The sequence below is a fragment of the Leucoraja erinacea genome, chromosome 4, assembly GCF_028641065.1.
Source record: "Leucoraja erinacea ecotype New England chromosome 4, Leri_hhj_1, whole genome shotgun sequence".
NCBI lineage: Eukaryota > Metazoa > Chordata > Chondrichthyes > Rajiformes > Rajidae > Leucoraja > Leucoraja erinaceus.
In genome coordinates this window covers 60,616,763-60,644,660 of record NC_073380.1, presented here as the reverse complement: position 1 = coordinate 60,644,660, position 27,898 = coordinate 60,616,763, and the positions used below count along the sequence as shown (strand labels likewise).

The following is a 27,898-nucleotide window of genomic DNA, read 5'->3' as shown; positions in this document are numbered from 1 at the left end:
CCTGCTGTAAATTATCATTGAACCACTGAATTGCAAGGTACCTCTGCTGCATTCACAGCCCTACTGTAAGCTATCATTAAACGGCAAGGTACCTCTGCTGCAATCACAGCCCTACTGTAAGTTATCATTAAACTGCAAGGTACCTTTGCTGCAGTAACCGCCCTGCTGTAAACTGAGCAAGCAGGACAGAGCAGTGCACTAATTGCGTTACCTGCCCCCAAGTGACTGGCGAGACAATCCCAGCAGAGGCGTGGACACCAAAGGTCTACGTCACCGCGGAGTCTGTCCGGATCGTCTCCAGCGCGAATGCGCAGTCAGGAGGCGGGGCGGGGAAAGTGTCCCGTGCGCGCATGCGCGAATGCTTGGGCCCGGCCGCGCAACCACTTACTGCGCACGCGCGCCCGCAGTTATTGATTATTTATTTACCTCCGCCCGGCGGCTGGAGTGAGCGGCGGCCCCGGCATCGGCATCGGCATCGCCGTGAAGGACGAGCAGCCGGTAACGAGGGGATCGCAGTGTCGCCTCCGCCCGCCCGCACGCCATTTTGTCGGCTGTCGAGTCCCACGTAGGAAAGAAACCGATGGCTCAAAAGATAAACGAGGCGCTGGAACACATAGCGGCCGCCGAGAAATGGTGAGGGAGTGGATTGTGTTTGGTGGAGTGGGGTGGGGTGATCACCGTTCCTTCCAGCGGGAGTGGGGGGTTCAAGCGGCCCGGAGATCCGGGTGGGCGCCGTCGTCTGACGCCCCTCTGCGGGCGTGGGGCCTGCTGGGAGTTGTAGTCCGCTATGGCTGTTAATGTCCTGGGGACAACATGCTGGGGTAACACAGAGGGACAGGCAGGCAGGCAGGCAGCATCTGTGGAGAGGCGGAATAGGGGACGTTTCAGGTCGAGACCCTTCTACAGACTGATGTCTTCACCTGAAATGTCACCCATTCCTTCTCTCCAGCGATGTTGCCTGTCCCACTGAGTTACTCCAGCATTTTGTGTCTATCTTTCTTGGGTGTAAATCAGCATCGGCAATTCCTTCTTGCACATGTAGAATGGTTCATTGTTGGCTGAGGAGAAGGTGACAAGAGGCACACAATCAGTAAACCTTTCCTCAGACTCGGGGGAGAGTGAGACGAGAGATATGGAAAAATATGATGTGAAAATGACAGGTAGACAAAAATGCTAGAGAAACTCAGCGGGTGAGGCAGCATCTATGGAGCGATGTTTCAGGTCGAGACCCTTTCTTCAGACTGATGTGGGGGTGGGAAGAAGAAAGGAAGAGGCTGAGAGTGCGTTGTGGGAGAGCTGGGGAGGGGAAGGAGGGAGAAAGCGAGGACTACCTGAAATTGGAGAAAATGACAGATCAGAGTAGACGCTGTTATGGAAATGTAGAATGGCTCATTGTAGATAATCGCAAAATGCTGGAGTAACTCAACGGGACAGGCAGCACATATGGAGAGATGGAATGGGGGACGTTTCAGGTCGAGACCCTTCTACAGACTGATGTCTTCACCTGAAATGTCACCCATTCCTTCTCTCCAGTGATGTTGCCTGTCCCACTGAGTTACTCCATCATTTTGTGTCTATCTTTCTTGGGCGTAAATCAGCATCGGCAATTCCTTCTTGCACATGTAGAATGGTTCATTGTTGGCTGAGGAGAAGGTGACAAGAGGCACACAATCAGTAAAATTAATCATAAGGACAGTGAAACTAGTCGGAGAGCTTGGGTGGGGAGGGGTGGACAGAGAGGGAATGCAAGGGTTACTTGAAGTTAGAGAAATCAATATTCATACCACTGGGTTGTAAGCTGTTCAGGTGAAATATGAGGTACTGTTCCTCAACACTGTCCTTTATTTTTACCGATTGTATGCCTCGATGTCACCTTGCCCTCAACCAACATTGAACCATTATAGATTTCTTTAATCATTGTCGGCTATGATCTGTCATTTTCACACCTTGCCCTTCCATCTCTCCAGTTTCCCTCTCCCCTGACTCAGTCTGAAGGTCTCGACCTGAAATGTCACCCCTTCCTTTTCTCCAGTGATATTGCCAGTCCCGCTGAGTTACTCCAGCATTTTACGTCTATCTTCGGTGTAAACCAGCATCTGCAGTTCTTTCCACACACAATGTCCTGAGGGGCCTGCTAATGCACTACAGCTCTCATGAGCCTTTACAGCCCAGCTGGTTGGTTCCTACCTGCACTGTCACCATTGATTGGAAAGGAGGAAAGAGGCATCTGCGAAACCAGCATCACTTCGGCCCATGCTGACCAAGATGCTCTATCTACACTAGTCCCACCTGCCTGTATTTGGCCCATATCCTTCTAAACCTTTCCTATCCATTGTAGTGTAAGGGTTAAACATCCAGACAATTTCAACTAAAATATGAAATGGAGTTATCAGATAAATTAGGAGCACTGCATTCCATAGCCCTGGAAAACCAGATGCAAATGCATTATCTCCTAGAATTGACCTTGTAGCTGTGCACATTGTCTGGGAGTGTGGCCTTTCTCAGGCCATTCTATGGGGAAAGCTTGGCATTCGTGACCAAAAAACAACAGCAATGATTGGGTGGACCACCTGTACCCCCTGCTGCTAGTAGCGCAGAAACGTTGCAGACAAGGGGGCATATGATTGGCTCAGGGAGGGGGCAGTGGCATGGTCTGCTCTGATAAGAGATGCCATAAAGGATGGTGTTGTGCGCCCTTTTGGATGAGAGCCCCAGCCTTAGACCGTGTCGCGAATGTTGCCAGGTGATCGAGAACAGGAACATCCTGTGGCATGCTCTACTGTGTAGTCGGGGTTTGTGAGGGCGTACGGGGATATACGTGAGTGCATGTGCCTTATCTGCAGTTCCTTCCTATACATCTTTTCAATGTTGTGTAGTACCTGCCTCGGGTACCTCCTCTGGCAGCTCGTTCCACAGCTCACAGCCCTCACTTTCCACATGCCCCTTAAGATGCACTCAATTGCAATAATGACCAGATATGGTTCGCTTCAAATTAAAAAGTATTAACTTAATACTATAATAGAGTTTGAGAAGACAGTTGAGAGAACATGGAACAGCGCACCACATTGTCTGTGCTGATCATGATGCTATGACTAACTCTTATCTGCCTGCACATAATCTATATCCCTCCATTCTCTTCATACCCCATGTGCCTATCCAAAAGTCGTAAAAGCCACTATCGTATCTGCTGCCATCACCACCAGTGGCAGTGAGTTCCTGGCACTTGCCATCCTGTGTTTTAAATAAAACTTGTCTTGCACATCTCCTTTAAACTTTGTCCCTCTCGCCTTAAAGTTATGCACGCAAGTATTTCTTGTTTCCATCCTGGGGAAAAAGATTTTGATTTTCTACCCTATCCATGTCTTTCAGCATTGTGTGGCGCTTGTTGTAACCAGCATCTGCAGTTCTTGTGTCTACATAAATTAATCTCATCTGCCTACAGATGATCCATACTCCCCCATTCCTTGTATATCCCAGAGTCTATTCAAAAGCCTCATACTGAACATGTTAACCTCAACTAATTCACGTGCAAAGATACATGGGTCCCTTTGAACAAGCTGTCCCATTTGTCACTATTTAAAAGCAACATTTTTTTTCAACCAAGGTGCATGCCCTCAGATTCTTTCAAGTATTCTTTCATCTGCCATGTGTTTTACCTTTCACATAACATGTGTTATCTCCATGTACATGAATACTTCTTGATTGGGTTAGTTTATTGGACATATGCACCTGGCTGCAATGAAATTCCTTGTTCACAGAGAAAACAGTATTAATGCAGCAATAAATACAAAGTGCCTTCTGATGTAGTGGATATACACTATTGAAGTATAATAGAATAACTAAATGAGGTATAAATAACAGTAGGTGGAGTAACTCAGTGGGTCAGGCAGCATCTCTGGAGAGAAGGAATGGGTGACGTTTTGGGTCGAGACCGTTCTTCAGACTGGATTTAGACCAGCATTTGCAGTTATTTCCTACCTATAATTAACAGTACCTCTGGGAAGAGAGTGTGAAAAAGGTGATCTGCTCAGGATTCTGATAGCAGTGGGGATGGATGGCTGAGTTTTCAAGCTCCTGCACCTTCTCTTGGAAGGTACACGAGAGAAAGGGTAATGGCCAGGGTGGCAAGCTACCTTGGCAATTCTTCCAGCCTTCCCAAATTACCAGATTCCCCAGTTTTTTGAATTTTCTTTAAAATTGAACTATTTCATTCATGATGGTTTTCCTCATTCTTGTTAACTTATTTATACAGTTAAGTGTTTGCCAATTTGTTAGTCCATGTTTTCATCTTTATTATTGCTTACCATACTTTTATGTTTGGCGTCATCTGTAAATTTAGAATTTATCGCCTTTTGCAAATTCAGACCGATAACATATTTCCAAGTAGGTGCAGTATTGTTTTCACCTACAAGGTCAACTTCAGTCTAATACAAATGTAGCTATGAAACTAGAGGGCACAGCTTTAAGGTGTGATGGACAAAGTTTAAAGGAGATGTGCAAGACAAGTTTTATTTAATACATATAGCTATGAAAGTAAATTATTTCAAATTTTAATATTGATCCTGTTTTATTTCCAGTCTGAAAACTGGCTTTTTAAAATGGAAACCTGATTTCGATGGTGCAGCATCTGAATATGCAAAGGCGGGTAAGAGTGTTTTCCTGTCTGACATTATTTAGAGAGGTTTCGGGATGATTTTTATCTAAAGCGTATTTTATATGCCATATTATATATCGAATCCATTTACAATGAAAGTTGCATGCTATCTTCACCAATAAGTAAGTCTAAAATCCTTTTCCAGCCTGATGCCACCATTTGGAATTGACACGTACATAATATCAAATGTTTCAAGAAATAGTTATACAGCACAGAAGCAGCCCCTTCAGAACTGTAGGACAATGCGTGGTTATAATTGAAATATTATTTGTTTTGCTTAATCTTTTGCTTAACTTGTACTACGTCACCACAAGATGTCAGAATAATGCAGCATCCTTTTCCATTTATTTTTTTTTTTTTTTTTTTGCATGTAACTTCCTCTTGTATCTGTTTTGATGTAGCTGTCGCATTCAAAAATGCAAAGCAGTATGACCAAGCTAAGGATGCCTACCTAAAAGAAGCTGAATCACATCAGAACAACAGAGCGTATCCTTTTCAGGCTACTAATGACTATCGAGAACGGCTCCTTCATGGAAACCGGTTTCTTGATTTTTATTTTCTTCCAATACACTTTAACGTACTACGAGGTTATTTTAGTTTGATAAGATTAATGTTGTCAGAGGATATCATAGATTCTTTTTTTTTCGCTGCATATTTAGTTGAGTTTTTGTGAAGACCAGCCTGCTTTTACACTGCAAAGTAATTGGATGGGTTGATTATGAGAGGCTTTTTTCTGAAAGGAGAGGGTAGAACTAGGGGAAGAGAAGAAGTATCTTTAGTTTTTAAATTCTACATTCTAGTAAAGATACTACTGTAGATAGTCACAAAATGCTGGAGTCACTCAACAGGACGGGCAGCGTCTCTGGAGAGAAGGAATGTGATGCTGTCTGTCCCGCTGAGTTACTCCTGCATTTTGAGTCTACCTTCAATTTAAACCAGCATCTGCAGTTCTTTCCGACACAAGATACTACTGTAGATACAGATAAGATAGGTTTAGAGGAATATGTGGCAAATGCAGGCAGGTGGAACTAGGTAAGTGGGGCATGTTGGTTGGTGTGAGCTAGTTGAGCTAAAGACCCTGTTTTTCCACTGTATGACTCTGACTCCCAGAAGTAACCAAAACAGGGATGTGTGTGGCACATTGGACTTTAAGGGAATAGAGGCGATATGGAGAGAATGGTGGTGAATTCCAAGATCAGCTGTGATCTAATTCAATTCTGAATTGGGCTTGGAGGCTATTGGACCTACTCCTTTTCCACATATTCTTACAAAGCAAGACACAAAGTGCTGGGGTAACTCAACGGGTCAGGCAGCATCCCTGGAGAACATGGATAGATTATACTTTGGGACTTCACACTTCTTATAAAACTGTGGGAAAGAATTGTGTAAATACTGTTTCAAATGTCAATTCACTGAATTAAATTACACTAGACCAAGTGCAGACCTGTTGGGTCTGTTCCCCCAAAGTGTGGTTGTGGGGGAGGGGCGGTATGCGGCCTCACACACACACACTAACTACCCTGCACACACGCTAACTACCCCCCTTGATATTATATTAATATTATTAATTTGCTCCTTTTACCCCATAACCGCCCTATCCACTGACGCATAGCCCCCAACCCGGAGGGGCGTTTAGAGGGGGGGGGGGGGGGGGGGGTAGAGAGTGAGGGCAGAGAGAGAATGGGGAGAGACAGTGAGAAAGGGGCAGAGACTGAAGGGCAAGAGACAGAGGGAGGGTGAGGGAGGAGGGGTGAGAGAGATGGGGAGGACAGGGGAGGGGAGAGAGAGGGCTGAGAGGGGGGGGGGGGGGGGGGGGATTGGGTGGAGAGGAGGGAAGGGGGTTTTAGGGGAGGGAGGGTGGGGGAGAGGAGAGGGGGGAGAGAGGGCGTGCGTCACGCGTTCAGAATGTTCTGGAAATGAAGCGAGCCATCTCACGCACGAAAGCTGTCGGCAGCTCTATGGAATTCAGGGGAGCAGCCTGCCGCGTCTCTCACACACACTAACCACTAATCTCTTTGAGTTTTTGCGTGTGGTTTTGGCGGACCAAGGAATCAAAGGCCAAAAATCTTATCTGAAAATCTAATCTGACACACACACACACACACACACACACACACACACACACACACACACACACACACACACACACACACACACACACACAGAGTTTTAAAAGTATGTAGATAGATATGATATATGATATGTTGTACTTTTTTGAGTTTAATTATGTGGTTGGATTTTGTATTTATAAAGTTCCAAATTAATTTTATTTAGTCTGTCATCCTTGGAGGATCTTATGGTGCTGGGGCTCAATTTATTTACGTTTAAAACCTGTCAGGCTTTTCAGTTGGAGTTGGCTGGCTTGGTTGAGTTGTTTGGCTTTGCACTGAATCAGAAGATTTGGGTTCTTGGCCCAGTAATTGGAGTACATGATGCACCCAGAAGCAATATGTTGCAAATGCTGTTAATCTGAATCATAAACCGAACATGCTGGAATGATCAGCACCAAAATAGACATATATAGCAGATTTGAAAATATGCTTTTAAAATGATTGTGAAGTGCTATGATTTAAATGGGGTTTTCATTTTAAGACTAAAATGTCATCATATTTCATGAAAATGAACGGATGAATATGACCTTTTAAGAAGCTAATGAATTATTGTTGCATTTCAAGTAATGACAAGAACTAAATGAAAAATAGATCTGCCTGATCAAATGAATATCTGTAATGTTTTTTTGCTTTTATGAGTCTTCCTTAACTGTCTATTCACTTTAGTTTCTTCCACGCTGCTAAGTAAGTAAATTCTATGTCTTTTTAGTGTATCCCAGAATTTTAATTGAATATAAATAAATACAATTTAGAGCAAAAATGAAAGCGCTAGAAGAATTCTGAGTCAGGCAGCAACTGTGGAAGGAATGGACCAACAACGGTTCGGATGGGTATCATTCTTCGGGCTGAATACGGTGAAGTTGCAGGATAACTCAGTGCTTTCCAAATCATTTCCAATCGGATCTATTATTTTATCTTTTGCTTGGATTTCTAGGCAGTTAAAAATACGTGATTGAAAAGAGAGGATTATTTGTCTAGGTTTATGTTTGAAACCCTAAATTTGTCAATAATTTTATTAACACTAGATTCTATTCCCTCAAGGGATGTAGGTGTCATTGGCAACATCAGCAAATATTTCCCAATTGTTTCCTCTTGTTCTAGATGGTTTTGAGTTATTGAGTTGTGTTGGAGCAGCATTCAATGAGGCATATTGATAAAATTTAGTTAAATTCCTAATCTGTCTGTCAGATTATATTTTATTTGCAAATTTCTGATAGCTGTTGTAGCGCCTCTCCTGGTTCATGGTGAACATTTACCCAGTATGTTAATGTTGTGGGATTAAATTATGGTAATGCATTGATTGTCAAGATGATGTGGTAGGATTCTCCGGTTGCAGAATGTCTTTGCCTGATACTTAAGTAGCTTGACTATGAACCCTCCCTAGGTGTGTGTAAGTGCTTTGTCAGCTGAAGCGTTGTGAATTGAACTAAAGATGGCACAATCAATAGCAAATGTCAAATCACTTCTGCCCTTTTTATCTTGGCCACTATCCTATGATTGTTTGGCCCAAATCATTTTCAAAGGAACTTCTATGGTGATTGGCTTCCAAACTTCAGCCATCTTCCTCTTTATTTAGGTTGATTCCTGACACAAGACTTTTCACCAATTCCCATTGACCTCAATTTTACCAGAACATCTTGAAGGTTTAGTTGGTCAAGTGCTATCTTCTTGTTGAGGGTAGTTATTAACTCCTAACTTTTTGTGTGAACACTGGCTGTAATAAGGAGTAGAGCCTCTATGTTCTGTCAGAATCGTAGAATCTTTATAGCTCAAAGGGAGGCCGTGCTGGAGTCATGAGGTGTTGTTCTTCCAGTTTGCATGTGGCCTCAATTTGGCAGTGACGGATGGCAAGGACAGACCAGTTGTAATGGGAAGGGAAATTGAATGTGCTAACAGCTAGGAGGTCCAGTTACCCCAAGCAGTCAGAACTGGAAGAACAGCACCCCTTATTCTGCTTGGATAGCTGGCATGAACATGGAATTCTCCAATTTCAGATTAAGCTTCTCCCTTCTTATCGACCAACATTCCCTCAACGCATACCATTTTGTATATCTCCCACCCCCTACCTTCATCCTCCATCAGTTCATCAACACCTCTTCTGCTCTTCCCTCTACCTCCAGTTCATTTACTACCATTCCTCTGGTTCTACAATTCATCCCCCATCTTCCTTTCGTCAGATTCCACTCTTTTGTCTTTGCCATTTATTACCTCCACACTTCCCTTCCCCACCAGGTTAATCTGCCAATCAACCCCTTTACCTGGAGGTCCCTTTTATTTGTCAACTCTGGCCCCTATCTCTCCCCCCTCACCTCTTTCTTCCAGCTATCTCCCCTCTACTCCATCTGTCTGAAGAAAGGTCTCGGCCAGAAATGTCAACCATTCCTTCTCTCCAAAGATGCTGCCTGTCTCACTGAGTTACTCCAGCATTTTGTGTCTACCTTCGAGTTCCTCCAGCAATCTGTTTTACTTTTTTTGCTTAGGAGGGTCCATTTCTTACTTGCTCCTGTCTCCAATTAATGCTATTGTTCATTTTGTAGTCAACATTTTGCCTTGGACTGAATCGGTTAGCTTTCTGAGTGTGCAAGCTTGTTGGATTGCACCTTTCATTGGTATCGTCAGTTTACACTCAGTTATATATCCCTTGCCTGTGATCTATTTCATTTTCTCCACAGAGCATTTGAACAGGCTGGAATGATGCTGAAGGTTCGTCCCTTGGCTATTTTGAATTCTAAAAATTGTTTCTAGAAAATAAAATCTAGTAAAATTCATATATTTAAATGAATAGTAGTAAGAATATTCACTTTATACCACCAATAATATGGCAGTTTTGTGATGTAAGATTTCCAAGTTATTTGTTATTTGCATGTAGCTTTCGACTTGCCCAATGGAATTATGTATTATGAAAATGATGGCGACATTTCGGTGAAGACCAGAACACCTATATTGTAGATGGAATAGCACTTTATTTTTAAATTTTATTTTTTTTTATTAGCAGTACAGTAAATTACATTAATACATCGCATATATCTTATTACATTATGTTGTACCACTTCATTTTTTGAGCTTTAAAAAAGATAGAAATAAAAGAAGTAAGGAAAGTAAGCAAGAATCGTGAAGGTGCAGGAAAGTGTTGGGAGAAGATAACCCTTAGGGAAGGAATTAGAGAAGGAAGCAAAGAAAGTAAATAAGACCCTAAAAAGAAAAGAAAAAAAAAGGAAGAAAGGAAAATCAATCGCTCTATTGTAACACAAAACTCCGCAAAAAGGGATATACCAACCGTGTTTTTATTAAAAAATTATTTTCTACCCCCCATTACCAGGTCCTGGTAGCCTTTATGTTTTAACTTATTATTGCACTTTTTGAGCTATGGTTATTACTATAATGATTTTAATGTACATTTTGACATGGATTAATTCAGCAGATCAAGCAGCATCTCTAGAGAAAAAGGATGGGTGATGTTGCTGGTAAGATGCGTTTTCAGTCTGACGAAGAATCCCAACCCGAAATGGGTCTGAAGAAGGGTCCTGACCTGTAACATTACTCATCCTTTTCTCCAGAGATGCTGCCTGACTCGCTGAGTTACTCCAGCACTTTGTGTCTATCTTCGGTATATACCAGCATCTGTAGTTCCTTTCTACACATCTTGATATGGATTAATTTGTGTATGATTATTTTAATTGGGGGAAGTAACAATATTTGAAATTCTGCCATGTGTTTAACATGGTTCTTTTTTCATTTAACTAATTATGGGTATAGCACTCTGGTTCCCATCATTAATTCCCAACTGATTTTGCATTGTTACATTGAGATTACAAATCGCCTATCCTATGTTAATTGCAGCTTGCCTAATGAAACTGTGTATAATATGTTTTTAAATAGGAAATGCACAAGTTGCCTGAAGCAGTTTTTTTCATTGAGAAAGCCAGCATGATGTTTGTGGAGAACGGAACCCCTGACACTGCTGCCATGGCGCTAGATCGGGCTGGAAAGTAAGGAATTTAAAACTGCATCAACTAAGCAATTCCTAATTTTATAATTGTAATTGCAACCTTGGGTTTCTTGATTGAACCCCAATAAGTGAAATATACACCATTGCAGTATATGCTTTATATCAATGTTATCTCTTGTACACAATATGTCTTATGTTTATAATAATTTTTCCACTGTCAAATTGTTTACATTGCATGAATTTCTCCACAAATATTTTAAGGTAAATTCTAATTAGTCTGAGAAATGTAGACCATGTAAAAAGACACCCAGCAGTGTTATTTATAAAAGCTTATTTTAAAGGTTTTAGTTTTGGAGATACAGTGTGGAACCAGGCCCTTCTCTCCACTGAGTCTGTGCCGACCAGTGATCACCTGTTCACTAGTTCTATCCGACACTTTGGGGATAATTTACAGAAGCCGATTAACCTACAAACCTGCACGTCTTTGGAATGTTGCTGGAAACCGGAGCACTTGGAGAAACCTACATGGTCCCAGGGAGAACATAAACCAGGGCACATACAGCACCCGTAGTCATGATCGAACCCGGATCTCTGGCGCTGTAAGGCAGCAACTCTACTGGTGCGCCACTTGTAGACTAGTGCATATTGCAGCCCCATCAAATGCTATTGCATATATACTGCTCTATCCTTGTTCTCCATAAATTAACTTTCTCTGCTTAATGGATATAAATTATGGGATCTTGGCCCATTCCGCATATCAGGATACAAACTAACCAGACTCAAGTGGAATATCAAAAGAGTATTTCGCTGTTGCATGTGCTGTCTTTCACATAGTATGCCAGGGCCACATTCACACTTGCGGTTTCAATAGCTGTCAAGGAGCTTGGCACCATCCAAGACAACTAACTGCTTTCTGATCGCCATCTGCGGCTGTGGGCATCTGTCCTCTTAGGCACTGGTATTGTGGGTGTACTTGCACCAGAATAACTGCATTGGTTGTAACCGTTGGTTCACTACCATCCTTCTCAAGGGTGAGAAAAGACAAAATGCTGCAGTAACTCAGTCGGTCAGGTAGCATCACTGGAGAACATGAATAGTGATGCTTCGGGTCATGACCTTTCTTCAGACCTGACCCGAAACATCACCTATATTCTCTAGGGATGCTACCTGACCACTGAATTATTCCAGCATTTTGTATTGTATTGTATTCAAATTTATTGTCATTGTCTCAATTAGAGACAACGAAATGAATTTCCCTTTACAGTCAGTATCATGTTGTGTCAGTTGTGTCTTAGTAAACCAGCATCTGTCGTTCCCTGTTTCTACCTTTCCCAAGGGCAATGAAGGATGCGCAGTAAATGTTGGCTTTGCCTGTGATGCCCAGTTCTGAAAAATGAATGAATCTTCTTCTTCTTGCGTATAGCGTGCACAGCCTAAAGTTATAGGACAACTTGTTCTATTTGATCTTATTTGATTGTGCACGCCGGGTTGATTGCATTCGTCGAAACAGGGCGGACCACGTGAAGGTTGCAATCTCTCACCCCAATGAATGAATGAATTAATAAATAACATCTACGGGACTAATGCCATTTGAAACCTAATCATGACTATAAACCAAATTCATTTATCCACCAGATTATGTATATTCTACCTCCAGTTTTGTCCTGCTTCGTTTCTTTGTCTTGCAGTCACCTCCCACCTAGTTCTTGAGCCCAATTTTAAAAATTTGAATCTCTGAATTTCCATTGTGTTTCTCGACTGATCACAGTCCCAGTGATAGAAGAGCAGTGTCACAGAACTATCTACAGACTATACGGAGACACTTTACAGTTGACAGTCTTCAGTTATGAAGTGCAACATTTTTATTTTTCATTTCAGGCTAATAGAAAATGTAAACTTGGAAAAAGCTGTTGAACTTTATGAACGGGCTGCCTCAGTATATGAGGTAGGTTGTGGATAATTAAGTTAATTATTTATATTAATTTTTAAAACCCAGCTCTGGTTATGTATTTTTGTTTTTAGTATTAAACCCAATGAAAATAATTAAGGATAGATAATACCTGTAGCATTTTTAAATAATATAAGCTGAAAGAAAATTATCAACAAATTATTTATTTTATTTGGAGCATAAGCAAAAGAATAACCATGCACTGCTTAAGTAAATCATAACTCCTAATTATTTGCACAGATCACAGGAACAGCTCTTGAGGGACTCGATTGTTGTCAAAATGCTCTAGTAAATTAGACTGATCAGGTTGGTGGCACTGTGGCTACTAGAGCTGCTGCCTTAGCACCAGAGACCTGGGTTCAATCCTGACCTTGAGTACTGTCTGAATGGAGTTTGCCAGTTTTCTCTGTTCATAAGTAATAGGAGCAGAATTGGGCCATTTGGCTCATCAAGTCTACTCCAACATTCAATCCTGGTTGATCTATCTTTCCCGCTCAACCTCATTCTCCTGCCATCTCCCCTTAATCTCTGACACCCGTACTAATCAAACTATGACTGCATTGGTCTCTTCGGGTTTCCTCCCACATCCCAAAGATATTCAGGTTTGTTGGTTAATAGGCATCTATAAATTTCCCTGAGTGTGTAAAGAGTGGATGCATAAAGTGGGATAACATGGGACTAGTGTGAACAAGCGATTGATGGTTGATATGGACTTGATGGGCCAAAGGGCCTGTTTTAATGCTGTATCTTTCAATCAATATTGCTATTGGGTTTGCCAAGGTTGATTCTTCTGGAATCTTGGACATAAACAAAGCAATCTGACTTTAGCCAAACTAGATAAAATACATGGCATGTGAGAAGAGAAATCAATCCACATTTGTCCAACCTGTCCTTGTAGCTACAGTGCCCTCCATAAAGTTTGGGACAAAGACCCATCATTTATTTATTTGCCTCTGTACTCCACAATTTGAGATTTATAATATAAAAAAAATCACATGTGGTTAAAGTGCACATTCTCAGATTTTAATAAAGGCCATTTTTATACATTTTGGTTTCGCCATGTAGAAATTATAGCTGAGTTTATACATGGTCCATAATGTTGGGGACACAGCAATGTCATGTGAATGAAAGTAGTCATGTTTAGTATTTTGTTGCATATCCTTTGCATGCAATGACTGCTTGAAGTCTGGGTTTCATGGACATCACCATTTGCTAGGTGTCTTCTCGAGTGATGCTCTGCCAGGCCCGTATTGCAGCCATCTTTAGCCTATGCTTGAGTTGGGGGCTAGTTCCCTTCAGTTTTCTCTTCAGCATATAAAAGGCATGCTCAATTGGGTTCAGATTGGGTGATTAACTTGGCCACCCAAGAATTGACCATTTTTTAGCCTTGAAAAGCACCTTTGTTGCTTTAGCTTTAGCAGTATGTTTGGGATCATTGTCTTGCTGTAGAATGAACTGCCGGCCAATGTGTTTTGAGGCATTTGTTTGAACTTGAGCAGATGGGATGTGTCTATACATTTCAGAATTCATTATGCTACCACCATTAGCAGTTGTATCATCAATGAAGATAAGTGAGCCAGTACCTTCAGCAGCCATACATGCTCAGGCCATAATACCCCCACCACTATGTTTTCACAGATGGGGTGGCATGCTTTGGATCTTGGGCAGTTCCTTCTCTCCTCCATACTTTACTATTGCCATCACTCTGATATAAGTTAATCTTTGTCTCATCTGTCCACAAGACCCTTTTTCAGAACTGTGGTTGCTCTTTTAAGTACTTAACAAACTGTAAACTGACCATCCTATTTTTGCAGCGTAGCTTCTGTATTTCTGTTCATGAAGTCTTCTGCGGACAGTGGTTATTGACAAATCCACACCTGACTCCTGAAGAATGTTTCTGATCTGTCGGACAGGTGTTTGGAGATTTTCCTTTATTATAGAAATAATTCTTCTGTCATCAACTGTGGAGGTCTTCCTTGGCCTGCCAGTCCCTTTGCGATTAGTAAGCTCAGCAGTGCTCTATTCCTTCTTAATGATGCTCCAAACAGTCGATTTTGGTAAGCCTAAAGGTTTGGCTGATGTCTCTAACTGTTTTATTTTTGTTTCTCAGTCTCATAATGGCATCTTTGACTTTCATTGGCACAACTTTGGTCTTTGTGTTGATAAACAGCAATAAAAGTTTCCAAATGTGATGAAAAGACTGGAAACATAGAAACATAGAAATTAGGTGCAGGAGTAGGCCATTCGGCCCTTCGAGCCTGCACCGCCATTCAATATGATCATGGCTGATCATCCAACTCAGTATCCCGTACCTGCCTTCTCTCCATACCCTCTGATCCCCTTTAGCCACAAGGGCCACATCCCTCCTAAATATAGCCAATGAACTGGCCTCAACTACCCTCTGTGGCAGAGAGTTCCAGAGATTCACCACTCTCTGTGTGAAAAAAGTTTTTCTCATCTCGGTTTTAAAGGATTTCCCCCTTATCCTTAAGCTGTGACCCCTTGTCCTGGACTTCCCCAACATCGGAAACAATCTTCCTGCATCTAGCCTGTCCAACCCCTTAAGAATTTTGTAAGTTTCTATAAGATCCCCTCTCAATCTCCTAAATTCTAGAGAGTATAAACCAAGTCTATCCCGTCTTTCTTCATAAGACAGTCCTGACATCCCAGGAATCAGTCTGGTGAACCTTCTCTGCACTCCCTCTATGGCAATAATGTCCTTCCTCAGATTTGGAGACCAAAACTGTACGCAATACTCCAGGTATACTCAAGAAAGACAAGGTGCTGAGAGCTCTCTTGTACCTGCATTAAGGAGACAATTAAACACACCTGAGCAATTACAAACAACTGTGAAGCCATGTGTCCCAAACATTACGGTTCCCTGAAATGGGGGGGGGGGGGACTATCTATAAACACAGTAGTAATTTCTACATGGTGAAACCAAAAGTATAAAAATGGCCTTTATTAAAATCTGACAATGTGCACTTTAACCACATGTAATTTTATTTTTTCTATTACAAATCTCAAATTGTGGAGTACAGAGGCAAATTATTAAATGATAGGTCTTGTCCCAAACATTCTGGAGGGCCATGTAATATTCTCTAACGAAGGCAGCATTCTGGTAAACCTTTGCACCCTTTCCAAAGCTACCACGTCCATTAATGAGACGGCCAGAACTGCATACAACACTGCAAATGTGGCCCAGTCGAAGTCTTATAGAGCTGCATCATAACTTTGACTCACATGCTCAATGTCATAACCAATGGAAGTGGGCATGCCATAAGCCTTCTTTACCACTGTACTTGTGTTGTCAGGGAGCTAAGGACTGAGGCCCTAAGATCCCCCTGAACATCAATGCTGTTAAGGATCTTGCAATAAACTGTGTAGTTTCCACTGACATTTGACCTTTCAAAGTACAAGATGTTACACCTATTAAAATAATTAAAGTGGATGCAAAGAAGAGCATCATGCAAAGTTGGAGATTGGAGAAGCGGCATGGCGAAAGGTGGTGTGGTCAACTGTTATGGACTGCAGAGGAATTCAGGAGGCCATTGCCTCAGAATAAAAGGAAGTACTTTTAGAAAGGAGATGAGGAGAGATTTCTTTAGTCAGAAGGTGGTGAATCTGTGGAATTTATTGCCACAGAATCTGCTCCTATAACTTATTAACTTATTATAGTATACTGTGATCACTCGCATTATAATACCAAAGCTGCATCCCTTGAAAAAGGTTAGGGATGGCACTAGGAACATGAGAATAACCATGAATTATCATTGGCAATTGATTTTAATATAAGAATTTGCTTCTGTGCATAGTGAAAACGTTTCAAATGGTTGATGAATCTATGTTGACTTTGGATTTTTCATTTGATAGAATGAAGAGCGTTTACGACAGTCTGCTGAATTGATGGGAAAGGTTTCCAGGCTGCTTGTCAGGGGGCGGAGGTGAGATTATTTTCCAATGTACTGTTTGCCTCGCTAAAGACACAAATGAACATTAATAAAGGGAAGGATGCTTTCTGTTCTTGAAACATCTCTTCCCTTTCCAGTCTGTTTTTCAAAAAACCATTGTTTTAATTTTGTGTATTGGGCTGACCCATGCAAGCCTTAGCTACCTATAACATTAGCTATCTTTTCATCAGTGCTTAATGGTTGTTGTGGACTGAAGGGCCTATTTCAGTGCTGCCTCTTTGATTCTGTGTTTATTTTTAAACCATGCAGCTCATTGTAGAATCTAATTCTACCCTACACTAGTCCCATGTGCCTGCTTTTGGCCCATATCCATCTAAACCTTTCCTGTCCATATGCTTTAAAAAATATTGTTATTGTACCTGCCTCAAGTATCTCGTCTGGCAGCTCGATCCATATGCCCACCACCCTGTGTACTCTGGTTCCTAATAAATCTTTCCCCCCCCTCCTCCCCCCCTCACAGTAAACCTATGTTGTCTAGTTCTTGATTCCCATTCTCTGGACTCTGTGCATCTACCCCATCTATTCCCTGCATGATATTATTATGAATGCGTGATGTTTGGTAAATGATTGCACAATATAGTAATGGATGGATAACATTGTGAAAAAGATGACTGTTAGGCAGCCTGTTAATGTAGGTAAACAATTACATGTCTGTATATCACCTTTTTTCTCATTGCCGACTTGTTTTCCTTGCCAGGCACTAATTGTACTTGAGGCATTCTTCTTCTTATCGAGTCCACACACAAGATTAGAAATTGTTTAGCCAGAGCTGAACGCACTTCTCGGCATCTGCATTCAATGGTGTCTGTCTTGCACTTGTGCGTGGTGGTGGAAAGATTGGTGAAAACAGGGCCGCCACGTGAACTCTCTTTCCTTTACCCCACTTGAGGCATTTGGGATTGTTGTTAAAGTGTCATGCTTTGGGCAGTGAAAGTACTCAGTACAGTTGGAAAATGAATGGCTCGGTGAGAAATGAATAGGAATGCACCAATGGCAAGCATCATTTAATTTTTTATTTTTTTTTAAATGCATGTGGTTCATTTGTTCCTATGATCAGTACTTGTTTCCTCTCCATAATGCCTGTTCGGCTTCATATAATGTGCTTGTCAGAAAGAGCAACCTTAAGGATGATCTTGGAGTTTGGGGGGATGATTGTGGCCATTGCTGGTGATTTGGTAGTAAAGGAGAGTTCCTGTGCACCCACTTTCATTGTCTATGGAGATGTTGTCTTGGGGAACAGACTACTGATGATAATAGATTTTCACCAGGCAGACTACTTTGTCCTAGATATAGTGTTTACTACACTTTTATTTTGTACCCATCAAGGCTTAAATATTCCATCACAGACCTGCCCAATATTGGGGATCCAGGAGGAGAACCTTTCTAACCTTCCTGGCTAGCCATGGTATTAACATAATATAAAAAGAGACTGGAGATGCTGGTTTATACCAAAGATAGACATACAACGCTGCAGTGACTGAGCGGGATCAGGCAGCATCTCTGCAGAAAATGGATAGGTGAGGTTTCGGGTTGGGACCCTTCTTCAGACCTAAACCTGAAGTGTCTATTATCCATTTTCTTGGGAGATGCTGGGGGTGGGAGATTGCAAACGTCATGTGGTCCACCCTGTTTCGACGAATGCAATCAACCTGGTGTGCACAATCAAATAAGATCAAATAGAACAAGTTGTCCTACAACTTTAGGCTGTGCACGCCATACGCAAGAAGAAGAAGAAGAGATGCTGCCTGACCCGTTGAGTTACTCCAGCATTTTGTCTATCTATGGTATTAATCTTGTTGATCAATGTTGCTTCTTAGGCTGCTTGATGTCGGGAGATTTGGCTTTGCCTATGAATGGTGAGGAGAGGTGATCAGGATCTGTCATGAAGGACAGATTCTGCCGAAAATATAAATTATCACTGTGGGTATAATCTGGCTCAAGATAATGGGTTTGTTTCAAGATGCTTTCTGCTTTGCCTTTCAACGTTGAGGTGTCAGTATCTGCCTTGAAGGAATGCCAAGAATATAATTTATCACTTTGTGGGCATAATCTAGTTGAAGATAATGGGTTAGTTCTAAAATGCTTTTTGTGGGAACCAGTGATCTCCTGGTATTGGTGAGTTAATTCGTAAATAGAGAATTTGCCTTTCGTGTGACTTTGGCGCATAGGAACTTTGACCCAACCAGCTTTGAGTTTCACCAAGTACTCCACCATGCCGCAGTCAGAATCTGGATGTGAGTCTGGATTTGGGTCCTATGTTTGTATTTGGACTGGTGATATGATGAGGACCACAGTTTGATCTGTGCTGGCAAAATTCAGAGCATTAGAGATGAGATTATTGCTAAGTGCCAGTTGATCATTATCTGTCACCTTCCTAGGGATTGATAATGGGACAATAAGGCAGGAACATAAGAACAGAGATGGAAGCAGGATGCAGCCAAGGAGTCTGTGTGATCTCCCTATGATAGTGTGGGACTTCATTGGATGCTCCTGTTTCCTTCCGTATATACTAAAGATGGGCTGGTAGGTTGATTCCTGTTGCAAGTTGCCTCCAGCAGAGGTAGGTGGCAGGAGAATTAGTATAGAGTTGATGTGACTCTGAGAGAGAGTACATTGAGTGTGCAGGTCCACTGGACTTTGGAATTGGGGCCAAAATATGGAATGTGTAATATATGCAAAAATAATTTTGCTATCATGTTGCATATGTGACAAATAAAGCTTCATTAAGCATCAAGGCAGGCATTTCCACAATATATAAGTATCTAGGTCATCATAAACCTGTTAAGATGTTTATTCTTGGATCCAGGCATTAGTTTTGATGTCCAAGTTTACTATTTCAGTGATATTTGTAAAGGTAGTCTCATGAAGACCAGAAAGAGAACTGACAAACATTGAATTGATTTTCATGGTAATATTGCTGTAGTATTTCGAAAAACCATTGATTGATGATAGCCAGATCAAAGCTGGTGTACTTTGACATGACTTTCAGTTAAATATGATTGGCCACTACTTGAAATGCCACTACTTGAAATGAGCAAAAGTGAAATGTTTTTGCCAAATAGAGAACAATGGTGAGGTTTTGTGATCCATGTTACTTAAAAATAATAGAAACATAGAAAATAGCTGCAGGAGTAGGCCATTTGGCCCCTCAAGCTAGCACCGCCATTCAATATGATCATCCAAAATCAGAACTCCTTTCTTGTTTTCTCCCCATATTCATATATCGGTAGGAAATGGAACCATGTACAGGGATTATGGGAGACATGTTTCTGTTTTGAATTATCCATATCACAAACAATTATTTTTAATGTAGTTTTTTTTAATGCTTAAAGCTGCTATTAAATGTGCCAGTCTTTTATTTTTAAGGCTTGATGAAGCTGCAGTATCACTTCAGAAGGAAAAGAACATTTATAAGGAAATTGAGAATTACCCAACATGTTTTAAGGTAATGAAATGCATAGAATATGCATTAAACTGGAACAGGCCCTTTAGCCCATAGTGTCTGTTATTTAAGCTCCTCTAATGTCCCAGTGGGGTGTGAATTTGTGTCTCCAGGCCTCTGTATTCTTGTTAACTTACCCATTATCTTTACAGTGGCTTGATAGAAAGCCTTTTATTCTTGACGTGTTAAGGATCCTTCATTAATCTTTTCATGTGTATATTCCACGAATGCTCATAATATTACTTTTTTTGCTCCAGAAAACAATTGCGCAAGTGTTGGTTCACCTACACAGGAACGACTACGTAGCTGCTGACAAATGTGTTAGAGAAACTTATAGGTAAGCACTAACCAATTTTCTTATTTGTTGAGGTGAATTTTGTATTTTTACCTGAATAAAACTGACAGCTAGAATGCAGATCTATTAGCCCCTGGGGTTAGTATACTGACCTTTGATAATACACTGCACAGTGTGATGGGTTTGTTCATTGATTTTTGGCTTTATGTGTGAAATGAGTATGAAGGGTTGGAATCCGTTTTGAAAGTATAATATTGATACCAATTTATGATCAATTTTAATATTGGACCATGCAAGTAATTTGCACCATTATATCTGGTCATATATTTGTCGAAAGGTATCGGTTCTAGACCAACAAGGGACGTACACTGGTCTGGCAATTGAAGTGTGGCAGTGTCATTAGTGAAGCATTTTGTCTCACTGATTACAAAGAGCACCGTGTTAATACTGGGAGAAAAACAGGAAAATGGACTAATATCATAGTCGCTGTTTGCCTCATGGACAATGCCACTGAAAACAGACCTGTTGGTGGATTATCCAAATGCAAGACTTTTGTTCTTTTTAAACATGGAAAATGTACAAATTAAATATTTTGGATTGATTTCTTGGTATACAGAACTAACAAAATTTGGGGCAATGTGATATTGTTCAAGTAATAATTATGAGTGTTATGATATGTGTAATGTGCCTTTATTGACTTAATAAAGTAGAGGCATGCGTAGGTGTTAGCAGCTAAAGGCTAGTGAAACTGCCAAGCGCCGTAGGATTGGTGAGTGAGCAGCATTTAAGGCACGGAGAATATTAAAACTGCTGGAAAACGACATGGCAACCGGAAGGGTGGGGCAGACGGCCGCTCCGCCTCAAGCCGAGTGGAGTGAGGACAAGGAGATGGGCAACCAGCGGCCTATGCAGACGGCCACCTGTAACACTCCACAGCGCGCTGCCGGTCCGCCTCCCGTGAGCGGTATACGACCACCATTAACCATCAACCTCGGAGTGATTGAGGGTTGGAAAACAAACTGGCTGGATGTGGGCAAATTACAGCGTGGTCGCACAGCTAGACGGGCAAACACAAGCATATCAGACGGCATTGTTTCTCCATGCAATTGGCCCGTCAGGACTGGAGATTTATGACAGTTTTGTGTTCGCCAATGACGAGGAGAACTAAGAACTGGTTGATATCATTTGTGCGTTCGAGGGCTATGCCATTGGCGAGAAGAATGAGACGTATGAGCGATACATCTTCAACAAGATGCAGGTGAGAACTTTGAATCGTTCCTCGCGGGCCTGAGAACACTGTCCGAATGCATGACGGATAGCTTGCTCCGTGACAAGATTGTGTTGGGCATTAGCGACTCACAGACGAGATGTTTGCTGCAGGAAAGGAAGCTCACTTTCAGTGGATGTATCGACATCTGCAAGAGTCCCCAGACTGCCGAGTCACATCTCCAAGCTTTCACTGGAAGTAGCAGGTCTGCTGCTGCAGTCCACGAAATCAGACAGCCGAGCGGCAAGAGAGGCGCGGGCTGTGCATTACCCACACAAGCAAAGCAAGTGGACTAAGCCTAAGAAAAGCCAAGGCAAGCACAATCATGAAGCGAAAGTGTGCAAGTATTGTGGCAAGGAGCATGCAATGGACAAACAGCAATGTCCAGCCTACGGGCAGACGTGTAGGGCATGTGGCAGTCGCAACCACTTTGCCAAAGTGTGCAGAAAGAATAAAGTTTACAAAGTGGATGACCAGGCCGGAAGTGACACGAGCACTGAGTACATTGACAGTATCATGCTCACAAGGAACACAGTGTGGCCTAAAGATGATGTCTACGCATCGATGCTTGTCAATGGGAAGCAGGTTGACTTCCAAGTGGACAGCGAAGCGAGCGTGAACATCTTGCCACGCAGATATTTACACGGCGTAGACCACACACTTGCCCCTTGTCAAAAGAAGCTCATGATGTGGAACAACACTACAAAGGATGCGGAAGGAGTTTGCCGGGTTAAGCTGCTCAACCCCAAGACAAACGGCAAATGTTCTGTGGAGTTCATTGTGGTCAGGGATGGCTTCACACCACTGCTAGGAAGCAATGAATACTTGTCAGCGAATGAATTTGATCACTGTAAATGACGACAGCTTTCACCATGTACACATGTCGACGGTTGTAAAAGAGAAAACGGGTAAGACGGAAGAACGCTGTGCAGAGGTGTTTGATGGTGAATTAAAGACCTGCCTGGTGAAGCACACCTGCAGATTGACGAGGAAGTGCAACCCACAGTCTTACCGCCACCACGTTTACCTCATGCGATAAAGCAGAAGGTGAAGACGGAGCTAGAGCGCATGGTAAAGAGTCACGTGATCGCACCAGTTCATGAGCCGACGAGTTGGGTCAGCCAGCTCGTGGTCGCGGAGAAAAAGTATGGCGATCTCCGGGTGTGCATCGATCCACAACTGCTAAACAAAGCGCTGAAGCGAGAATACTTTCCGCTCCCAGTTATTGAGGACATCTTGCCAGATCTCGACCAAGCGAAGATCTTCAGTAAGCTAGACATGAGCTCAGCTTTCTGGCAGGTGAAACTTGACGATGAATTGTGCAATCTGACGACGTTCAACGCACCTTTCGGGTGTTACTGGTGGCACCGATTGCCATTCGGTTTAAGTGTATCGTCTGAAATCTTCCAGCGAAGATTACATCAAGCGCTCGAAGGGCTACCTGGAGTGATCTGCGTTGCTGACAACATCCTCATCTACGGTAAGGGAAAGGCGATGGAAGACGCGGTCATCAACCACGACTCGAAACTCGAGCAGTTGCTTCAGCGATGTGTACAGCAACACATCAAACTTAACAAGGACAAGTCTGTATTCAGAGCAACTGAGATACCTTTTTAGGACATGTGATTGCTAGCACAGGACTGCAATCCGACCCCAAAGAGGTCGCAGATGTCATCAATATGCCAGCACCCTCAGATGTACAGGGTGTGCAGAGGGTAGTTGGATTTGTCAACTACCCGAGCCGTTTTCTACCCAGCCTGTCTGATACCCTTGAGCCCATCAGACAGCTGACGAGACCAGACATACCATGGGAGTGGTCTGCTGAGCAGGACAAAGTGATGTCCAAGATCAGACAGATGGTATCTGAAGCTCCGATCTTAGTGTACTACAATCCCAAGGAGGAGCTGACGATTCAGTGTGACGTGAGCAACAAGGAACTGGAGGCAGCCTTGCTCCAAAAGGGAAGTCCCATCGCGTATTCGAACAGAGCAATAACTGACACCGAATTGCGATATGCCTCGATTGAGAAGGAGATGCTCGCCGTGGTATTTGCAATGAAGCGTTTCCATCAATGCACATTTAGTCGTTTCACCAGCGTGATCAATGATCACAAGCTGCTGGAAATGATAGCAAAGAAGCCGCTAGTGAAAGCGCCAAAGCGTCTTCAAGGAATGCTACTCGGCCTACAGAGCTATAATTTCGACATCAGCTACTGTCAGGGGAAGCTCATGTTCCTTGCGGATACACTGTCGTGTGCAGTTAGCGGTACTCCCAGCAGAGAGCAAGCGTTCGAGGAGGTAAACATGGTATCACACTTGCCAATTCGAGATGAGCATCTCGAGCAAATTCGCGAGGAAACAGCGAAAGAAGACACTACAGATGCTGAAATGTGTCATCATCAGTGGTTGGCTTAGTGAACGAGATAGGCTACCAGAGCAGCTCACGCCTTATTACAGCTATAGGGATGAGCTCGTAGTCCAAGATGTTTTGACTTTCAAGGGCGAGCGCGTGATCATACCGATAAGCTTAAGAAGAGACATAAAAGAAAAGATACCCTCTTCACATCTAGGCGTCGAAGACTGCCTGCGACGAGCACGCGAATGCCTATTCTGGCCTGGCATGAGTAGCGACACCAAGCAGTATATTGCTACATGTGATGTGTGCCGCACCTGGCGAGCCAGCAAAAAGAGACACTCATGAGTCATGAGCTACTGACAAGGCCACGGGAGAAAGTTGGCACAGATCTCTTTACATAGGACGGGAAAGATTATCTTGCCACCTCAGACTACCATAGTAACCTTTGTCGAAGTAGACCGGCTGAGAGACATGAGCAGCCCAACCGTGATTCGCAAGTTGAAAGCTCATTTCTCGAGATACGGCAGCCCGACACAAGTTGTGAGCGATAACGGGCCGCAGTACACATTGGTCGCATTTCGCCAGTTCGTGAGGGAATGGGATTTTGAGCACCTGTGCAGCAGTCCAGGTATTAGCAAAGTGAACGTGAAGGCAGAATCAGCCGTCAAAACTGCGAAGCGAATCATGACGAAGAGCAGCAAATCACGATCCGACCCCGACCTAGCGATGTTGGATCATTGTAATACTTCTACATATTTTGACTAGGGCTCAGCATCATGAATCAGATGATCACACAGCTGCTGCGAAGCTACTTGATTGTGCAAAGCGCTTGAAGCGCCAAAGCGTTTCAAGAATGCAAAATGTACCCGCCTACAGAGCTAAATTTCGACATCAGAAACTGTCAGGGGAAGCTCAATGTTCTTGCGGATACAACGCGATGATGTACACCCGCACAGGCATCTTCGAGGATCAAACAGCCCGAAACGTACACGAGATGAGCATCTCGAGAACAGCGATGAGAACCACAGCCAGATGCTGAAATGTGTCATCATCAGTGGTTGGCATCACCGAGATAGGCTACCAGAGCAGCTCACGCCTTATTACAGCTATAGGGATGAGATGTTTTTTCATACCGATAAGCTTAAAGAAGAGACATAAAAGAAAAGATACCTCTCTTCACATCTAGGCGTCGAAGACTGCCTGCGACGAGCACGCGAATGCCTATTCTGGCCTGGCATGAGTAGCGCACCAAGCAGTATATTGCTACATGTGATGTGTGCCGCACCTGGCGAGCCAGCAAAAAGAGACACTCATGAGTCATGAGCTACTGACAAGGCCACGGGAGAAAGTTGGCACAGATCTCTTTACATAGGACGGGAAAGATTATCTTGCCACCTCAGACTACCATAGTAACCTTTGTCGAAGTAGACCGGCTGAGAGACATGAGCAGCCCAACCGTGATTCGCAAGTTGAAAGCTCATTTCTCGAGATACGGCAGCCCGACACAAGTTGTGAGCGATAACGGGCCGCAGTACACATTGGTCGCATTTCGCCAGTTCGTGAGGGAATGGGATTTTGAGCACCTGTGCAGCAGTCCAGGTATTAGCAAAGTGAACGTGAAGGCAGAATCAGCCGTCAAAACTGCGAAGCGAATCATGACGAAGAGCAGCAAATCACGATCCGACCCCGACCTAGCGATGTTGGATCATTGTAATACGCCTACACAAGGGCTGAGCACATCCTGCTCAGCACCTCATGAATCGTTGCACACGTACACATCTGCCGACGACAGCGAAGCTACTTGAACCCAGAGTTGTGTACGAGCATGAACGCTTGAAGCAGCGCGTTCAGCAGTAAGCTGACAATTACAATAAATCAGCAAAAGACCTTTCCACACTTCATGAGGGTGACACAGCGCGAATGCAACCCTTCGTACAAGGAAAGAAGAGTTGGGAGAAAGCTATTGTTTCACGCCAGCTTGACGAGCGTTCATGTGTGGTTCAGAGCCCATCTGGCATATAACGTTGCAATGGCGTACATCTCCGCAAGACCTGCGAATATCCACCAGACGAGCTAGTCGCACGTGGACACGCAAAACACGGCCAGACCATCAAAGACCATCTACTACACCGACCACAACTAGCGCCACACAGGCGTTGAAACAGCAGCCAGCGCCTACTGAAAAGAAAACAGCCACTGAATGAACTGACAAAAACAAGGACATTGACATAAACGAAACCGTGAGAACTCGCTCAGGTCGAGCTGGGAGACCACCTAAGTATTTCGGAGACTATGTGACCCATTGATTTGGTTCTTTTCAATTGTTATTTCTGTATGGGGTTGCAAGTATAATAAAACAAATTTATGTAATTAAGATAATGAGAAAGAAAGGAACTTTTACTTTTTAAAAAGTGTTCTTTTCTCACTTGAACAGATATATGCCAAGTGAGCATACATTGTACATCTGTATGTTTTTTTTCTCAATGCATCAATATTACTGTATACCTTAATTGTAATCCTCCCTGTTAAGGGGCATTGTTTGGGGGCAAGTTGAGATTATATTTAAAAAAAAAACAAAAAACTCTAACCCGTTAACTTGTACCTCTTTCTTCTTAGCAAGTGATTTTGATTTCCTGTATCAGTTTGAATTTCTTGATAGCAATCTGAGTTTTTAAACTTTATGATGTAACAAAAAGGACATGGTTTCTTTCCTCATTTTAGAATATAAAATTAGTATTTGAATGCTCTTTTAAAATGTGGCATTACAATTTTGAATAGTGCCATTTTTAAAACAGTAATCTAATACTAATTATATAATCTAAAATGAGGGAAGGCATTTTTAAACTCAAATGCTCTTCTAATTATGGAATGCATGTTGCATATTTAAAAAAACCCAAAAAAACATTAAGATTGAGAGCTTACGGAACAGGTTTAAAATATAGAGCCAGTCTGTGTGTAACATGTAACATCCAGCAAATGACAATCTAATTCTATATCCCTAACCCAATTTTGAAGCCAACAAATCAGTCAAAACATAAATGTATAATTCTCCACCCTACATATTTAGTTAGATTCATACATAACAGATGCAATTTCTGATTTTAACCTTTCTTGCTAACAGTATACCTGGATTTAATGGTAGCGAGGACAGCATTGCATTGGAGCAGCTGCTGGAAGGATTTGATCAGCAAGACCAGGACCAGGTTTTTGCTATCTGTAACTCTGCACTCTTCAAGTACATGGACAACGATGTAAGTTTGGTTAACTATTTTGAGCAGCCTGATATTGAAATGCACGATAGAGGAGACCATACGACCACTTAAGATTGCCACATCATTCAACATCGGTCAGATTTTTCCCAGCTCTAGCTTCCCTCGAATATTTAAAAATACAATTAATTTCTATTATTAGTATTCCAAATAACCAAGTTGCAACTGTCCTTAGAAATTCTAAAGAATATTTGAGTTAAGAAATTCTGTTTTATCTTGATTTTTATCCCGATTTTTAGTGACCCACAAATTTCAGATTTTCCAAATAGAGGATGTAAAGAAACATTTCTCAGCATCTACCCTATATACCCTACGTTCTACTGTTGAGGTTAATAATTGGATTTCCACAATCTTAATTTTGTCAAAAAATGACATTTTGATATTGTTAAAGCTAATGACCACGTAATCATGGGTTATTTATTGTGTAACAAGGAACTGCAGATGCTGGTTTAAACCGAAGATAGACACAAAAAGCTGGAGTAACTCAGCGGGTCAGACAGCATCTCTGGAGAGAAGGAATGGGTGATGTTTGGGGTTGAGACCCTTCTCCAGTCTGAAGAGGGGTCTCGACCCGAATCGTCACCCATTCCTTCTCTCCAGAGATGCTGCCTGTCCCACTGAGTTACTCCAGCTTTTT

At 42.5% G+C, this 27,898-nt stretch overlaps 1 protein-coding gene across 1 annotated transcript in view; it reads left to right on the top strand.

Annotated features, from left to right (window-relative positions):
• Positions 1-434: 434 nt before the first annotated feature.
• LOC129696471 (gamma-soluble NSF attachment protein-like) overlaps positions 435-27,898 on the top strand; it is a 30,253-nt gene continuing 2,789 nt past the window's right edge. The window contains exons 1-11 of the mRNA XM_055634397.1: positions 435-633; positions 4,578-4,645; positions 5,056-5,140; positions 7,432-7,449; positions 9,438-9,468; positions 10,645-10,754; positions 12,593-12,659; positions 16,536-16,606; positions 20,000-20,078; positions 20,333-20,412; positions 27,114-27,243. Coding sequence (XP_055490372.1) covers positions 581-633; positions 4,578-4,645; positions 5,056-5,140; positions 7,432-7,449; positions 9,438-9,468; positions 10,645-10,754; positions 12,593-12,659; positions 16,536-16,606; positions 20,000-20,078; positions 20,333-20,412; positions 27,114-27,243 — 792 coding nt within the window. The 5' untranslated portion in view covers positions 435-580. The remainder of the gene's footprint in view (positions 634-4,577; positions 4,646-5,055; positions 5,141-7,431; positions 7,450-9,437; positions 9,469-10,644; positions 10,755-12,592; positions 12,660-16,535; positions 16,607-19,999; positions 20,079-20,332; positions 20,413-27,113; positions 27,244-27,898) is intronic.